The sequence below is a fragment of the Cyprinodon variegatus genome, unplaced genomic scaffold (genome assembly GCF_000732505.1).
Source record: "Cyprinodon variegatus isolate N-32 unplaced genomic scaffold, C_variegatus-1.0 Scaffold101, whole genome shotgun sequence".
Taxonomy (NCBI): Eukaryota; Metazoa; Chordata; class Actinopteri; order Cyprinodontiformes; family Cyprinodontidae; genus Cyprinodon; species Cyprinodon variegatus.
The window spans coordinates 1,361,904-1,367,511 of record NW_015150554.1 but is presented as its reverse complement, the minus strand read 5'-3'; the positions used below and the strand labels follow the sequence as shown (position 1 = coordinate 1,367,511).

At 49.0% G+C, this 5,608-nt stretch overlaps 2 protein-coding genes across 2 annotated transcripts in view; one reads left to right on the top strand and one right to left on the bottom strand.

The window, feature by feature from the left end:
- The window catches only part of LOC107084479 (ubiquitin carboxyl-terminal hydrolase 11-like), a 12,676-nt gene extending 9,970 nt beyond the window's left edge, over nucleotides 1-2,706 (bottom strand). The window contains 6 exon segments of the mRNA XM_015374363.1: nucleotides 150-211; nucleotides 294-439; nucleotides 519-636; nucleotides 707-837; nucleotides 917-1,026; nucleotides 2,479-2,706. Coding sequence (XP_015229849.1) covers nucleotides 150-211; nucleotides 294-439; nucleotides 519-636; nucleotides 707-837; nucleotides 917-1,026; nucleotides 2,479-2,600 — 689 coding nt within the window. The 5' untranslated portion in view covers nucleotides 2,601-2,706.
- Nucleotides 2,707-4,882: 2,176 nt separating this feature from the next.
- Nucleotides 4,883-5,608, top strand: part of rfc2 (replication factor C subunit 2) — an 8,477-nt gene continuing 7,751 nt past the window's right edge. Inside the window, exon 1 of the mRNA XM_015374392.1 lies at nucleotides 4,883-5,180. Within this exon, the coding sequence (XP_015229878.1) occupies nucleotides 4,898-5,180 (283 nt within the window). The 5' untranslated portion in view covers nucleotides 4,883-4,897. The remainder of the gene's footprint in view (nucleotides 5,181-5,608) is intronic.

Below are 5,608 nucleotides of genomic sequence, written 5' to 3'. Positions count from 1 at the left end.
GAGAGGAGAAACACAGAGGAGAACCAGAGAGGAGAAACACAGAGGAGAAACACAGAGGAGAACCACAGAGGAGAAACACAGAGGAGAACCACAGAGGAGAACCAGAGAGGAGAAGGAGGTGCCTCCCTCTCGAGAGGAGCAGTTCTCACATGATCTGAGGTCTGGAACTGGGCCAGGTTCCGTCGGCGTTCCTGGTCTCCATGATCACCGTCTGGAACACAGAGCAGACAGCGGTTGGTTCTCCGCTCCAGCACCTCCTCCTCCTCCTCCTCCTCCCCCCGGCTGCTCCTCACCATCCCGGAGCTCAGGCAGGAGTCCAGAACGCTGATGTGGACGTTCCTCAGCCGCTCGCAGCTGCTGTCGGAGCTCTTCATCCACAGACGGCACTCTGAGCCCGGAGGAACGGAGAAGGCCCGGCACACGGCCGACTGGACCGCACCTGGACCCACACACATCAGAACCCGTCAGGAAACGCTGGGGGTTCTGTAGAACCCCAGCAGAACCGCCGCCCCACTCACAGATGCTGTCGGTGCGGCTGAAACGCGCGCTGACCACGTTCTCCATGTTGCTATGGAGACACAGGAAGACCTCCACAGGATAGACCTCCACCTTCATGGTGCTGGGCAGGTCCACCACCTGGAGAACACAGGGGGGCGTTCAACCCTGAGCCGGACCCCCCGTAACCATAGCGACGGCTGGGTTCTACCTTCCGCTCCAGCGCCGGCTGTCCGTCCATCATCCCGTACCACAGCAGCAGCTTGTTCCACGCCGCCGCCGGCACCAGCGTGAAGTCCTCGTTCTCCACCAGCCGCTCCTTCAGGTGGAACGAGTCCAGGTCTGAAAGCGGAACAGAACCAGATCCGTCAACATCTAGCGGGCCCGGTGGGTTCTGCAGCCGGCCGCGGCGTTCACTGACCCTCAAACAGCTCTGCGTTGTCGATCCGACCTGGGAAGGACGATGAGTTCTGGTCTCCGCTCTCCACAAACTCCCTCCACTGCTCGAACCAGCGCCGGTCCACAATGTACCTGCAACACAGACCCCGCCCACACCGCTCAGAACCTGGGTTCTATGGTGGGAAAACCATTCAGCCCAGTTCAATAAGCGCAGATGGATGGATTCCACCCAGTTCATTTTCTGGTAATCAGCCCAGTTCTGATCTGAGCTTCGTTTCTCCTTAACTAGAACAGGAAGTAGAACAGGAAGTAGAACAGGAAGTAGAACCAATCAGACTGGTTGGTTCAACAGTAACAGGTTCAAATGAACCTGAGGAGGAATCTGGTTGATCTGGGAGGAAAAGTTTGGATTTACAGGAGAAACGGAGCAAGAAAAGAACCGGAAAGAACCGGGTCAGCCCGCCGTCACAGGAGCTCCACAGAACCATCAGAACATCTACAGACGGAGACCCACATGGGTCTGGTTCAGAACCTGCAAGCAGGACCGAGTGACCATAAGAACGCCGCTTCCAGAACCAGGGCAGAACCAGGGCGGGTGGTTCATTTTTAGAACTTTAACATAATCCTGCTCTAAGTAGCCGGGAACTGATCTCCAAGCGGTCCGGTTCCTGTGGTTCTTGGCTGGATCCAGGTCTTGGACCGGCTGTTTTCTGGACTCTGACCCAGAGCCTGACCTTCTTCTCTATCTTCAGGCTTCTGTTTCATTTTCTGAGAAAAGCAGCGATGGAAGCTCCTCAGGATGGACCTCCAGGTTCCTCTGGATGGACCTCCAGGCTCCTCAGGATGGACCTCCAGGTTCCTCAGGATGGACCTCCAGGTTCCTCAGGATGGACCTCCAGGTTCCTTCACCCGTTTTTATGGATCCGGTTCTGCTCATCTTCGAGAACCTTGTTTGACCCTCTGCCAGATCTCCATCTTCTCCAACAACATGATATTCTGACTGGTTCTGGTTTATTGTTTGTTCTGACAGGAAACATCAAAGTAATCAGCAGAACCTTCAGTCTCTGAGGTTCTAAAGAACCTTCTGATGGACCTCTCTGGTTCTGCTGAGGTTCTGATGGACCTCTCTGGTTCTGCTGAGGTTCTGATGGACCTCTCTGGTTCTGCTGAGGTTCTGTTGGACCTCTCTGGTTCTGCTGAGGTTCTGATGGACCTCTCTGGTTCTGAGTTTCTGTTCCGACTGAGAATCGAAACTGAAAATGTTTCTGATTTCATGAAAAATCCAGAAAGTATCGATGAAGCTGGACTGACAGGAAGCAGCAACAGATCCGAACCGAACCGAACCAAACCGAACCGAGCCGAGCTGAAGAAACGAACCTTAAAGCTTCTAGAAACTGTTAGCATTAGCAGTTAGCAGCTAGCGGTCAGCTAGCTCAGGCTAACAGGAAACACCGAACTGTTAAACAGACCCAGCTAACCCAACCGAACCGAACCGACACCAGAACCGCCCTCAGCCCGAGTCCCGGTCCCAGTGACCAGCGGCGGTACCGGTCCAGCAGCTCCGTGAGGCGGTCCGTCACTCACCAGCTGTCCCCAGCCCTGAGCTCGCTGTCCCGCAGCAGGCTTTCGATCTCCCGCCGCTGGGTCTCCAGACCCGGAGGCTCCGCGGCCGAACAGCGGCTGTTGGCCGTCATGCTGCCGGTCATTCAGTCATTAATGTCGGAGCGGAGGCTCCGCTGCCTGGAGGAGCAGAGAACCAGAAGCAGAACTCTATTTGCGGAAGAAGGAACCGGTTCTGCCCCAAAATGATGACGGCTTCCTGGGAAGCAGCTGCGGTTCCTCACCTGACCGCAGGGGGGCGACCGAACAATTCAGCTTAATGAGCGAAAAAGTTTAAGATGAAAATAAAATGATTAAAAATAAAGTGCAGGAGGAGGAAACAGACGGATCCTAACTAAATGACCCCCCCCCCCATACTGGTTCAGCTGGTGCTGAACTGGACAGCTCCTTCAGTGACAGACTGCTGCCCCCTAAATGGACCAGGGAGCGTTATCACAGATCCTTCCTCCCAGCAGTTGTTAGACTCTAGAACCACCACTGTTCCCAGTAACCTCAACCAGTTCTTCCATTCAGGCTGATTTCTACCTCAGTCAGTTCAATAACCTGCTGCTGCAGGATGATGGTAAACAGTCTGTGGTCCTGCTGGGAGAAGCAGATTATTGAGGCAGCTGGAATAATGAATCTGAGGAGATCAATAATCCAAATAAATAAACCTTTTCCATCTCTCTTTTTGTTGTTTTTATTTATTTATTTTTGTTTTCTTTTTACAAATATAGCCATTTTATTAATGACCTGGAAAAAGTCATTAAGTTAAATCAGCATGGATGCTGCCTGAACATACTGTAACCCCTCCCCAAAAGGAAAATATATAAAGGTTTATGAACATCTATAAGATTCCAAAGGATCGGTCTGAGATCCAGGAGTTAAAGACTGAAGTCTGTTTTGTTGGGATTAGGAATGTGAGCCTCCAGCGCTGAGATGATGAACAAACAGAAACCAAGACGTTGTTCTGCTTAGAGTTTGGTGAATTTGGCTTCGCTTTCCTCAAACTGCAGCTTTAACAGCAACGCTTCCATCTCTGACATAGTGCAGCTTTTCCAGGTGAGCTGGAGGCTCCTTCAGCCAACAGGCCTCATGTTCTACATATTTACTGTTTGGGAGACGAGATGCATTAAAACGGGAGCGAGGAGCAGATCACACAACTATAAATACAATGAATAAATAGATAAATAAAAGTAAATATATGAAAAAATTTAAAGAATAAGTTATTCAGCTTTTTAACTGGAAGAACAAAAATCAACATAATTGTTATAAAGCTGACAGGTTGTATGAAGCAAAGAAAAAACTATTTTGGCTAAATGTCCAATCCTTTAATTGATCCTTTTAATTCTGCCTGATTTACCTTAATATAGGAATCTTTACTAAACCATCAGTAACTTTCACCACATTCTAAGCGGTTCTGATGTTCCTCTAAGCTGCCCTGAACTTTGTCCTCTTCCCTTGTGACTAAACATGAAAAATTAATGTTTAAACCCAGAAAGCTTCTGGGTCACAGGGAGACATGGAGGCCTAAGCTCCACCCACTCGCTTCACCTGCTGGTAAATGGTGCAGAGCCACTCTGCTTCTAGACTTACACAACTTTTATTGTCATTTTGTACAGAGAGAATACAGAACGAAAGCGTCCAGACAGTCAATGAACATTTCCATTCCTTAAAGTGAAGCAGTGATCAAATGAAAAAACATGGAAATGCAAAAAAGCGCATTGATCTGGAAGTTCACAGCATTAATATCTATGATGCAGATATGCGTCATAGATATACCTCTGCTGATTAATCTGGATCTGGAGTTAGATCCAGCTCCAGCTCTGGATCCAGACCTGGATCTGGATCTGGCTCCATAGAGGAAATCATTTCTAAGCAAACTCAGACTCATCAGACTGGAAACCAGTTTAACCATAAAACCCAGTCACCATCTCAGAACATAGAAGTATCAGTCAAATATCACAGCTGTTAACTTTCACAGCTCGGCCACTAATTACTCATTTATATCACTGATTTCACTTTTAGAATGTATTTTATATTTTTTGCTTTTTATATTCTTTTCTTTGTGTTTGAAACTGAATTCATTTCTCATTCCTGATTTAAAGCTCGTTTTCAAAATACTTAGTCTTTAACATGAATTAAAAAAACACTTGATCAACAGGAATCATCTCGATAATTTAATTAAACCAAAGATAAATTATATTTTTTTTAAAACAGAACTTTATTTATTTGATGAAAAAAGAGCCGTCGGGAGGAAATCTAAACATTTTAAATGTGATTCACCGCTTGGTGGCGGTAATGCGATAATAGGCTGTTTGGAGGCAAAAGCCGAAGAAGAAAGAGAAGAAGAAAAACAATCCTTCTCGTCCAATCAGTGGCTTCGAAAATAAGCCGCCAGCCAATGAGCTTCCTCTGCTCTGTTCGCGCGCTGACAGCCGGAGAAGACAACATGGAGGTAGAAATGAGCGAGACAGAAAACAACCAGAAACCGGCTGGAAGTGAGCAGAAGACGGACACGGAGGCCGGGGCCTCCTCATCCAAAGGCCCCGGCGGCTCCTACGAGCTTCCCTGGGTGGAGAAATACCGGCCGGTGAAGCTGAACGAGATCGTTGGGAACGAGGAGACGGTGAGCCGCCTGGAGGTGTTCGCCAGGGAGGGGAACGTCCCGAACATCATCATCGCAGGTGGGTGGAGAGGAATGGGGAGGAAACATGGAGGAAACGGGGAGGAATGGGGAGGAAACAGGAAGGAAATATGGAGGAAACGGGGAGGAATGGGGAGGAAACAGGAAGGAAATATGGAGGAAAAAGGGAGGAAACATGGGGGAGACAGGGAGGAAACATGAAGAAAACGGGGAGGAAACATGGAGGAGACAGGGAGGAAACATGAAGAAAATGGGGAGGAAACATGGAGGAGACAGGGAGGAAACATGGGGGAAACAGGGAGGAAACATGGGGGAAACATGGAGGAAACATGGAGGAGACAGGGAGGAAACATGGGGGAAACAGGGAGGAAACATGGGGGAAACATGGAGGAAACATGGAGGAGACAGGGAGGAAACATGGGGGAAACAGGGAGGAAACATGGGGGAAACATGGAGGAAACATGGAGG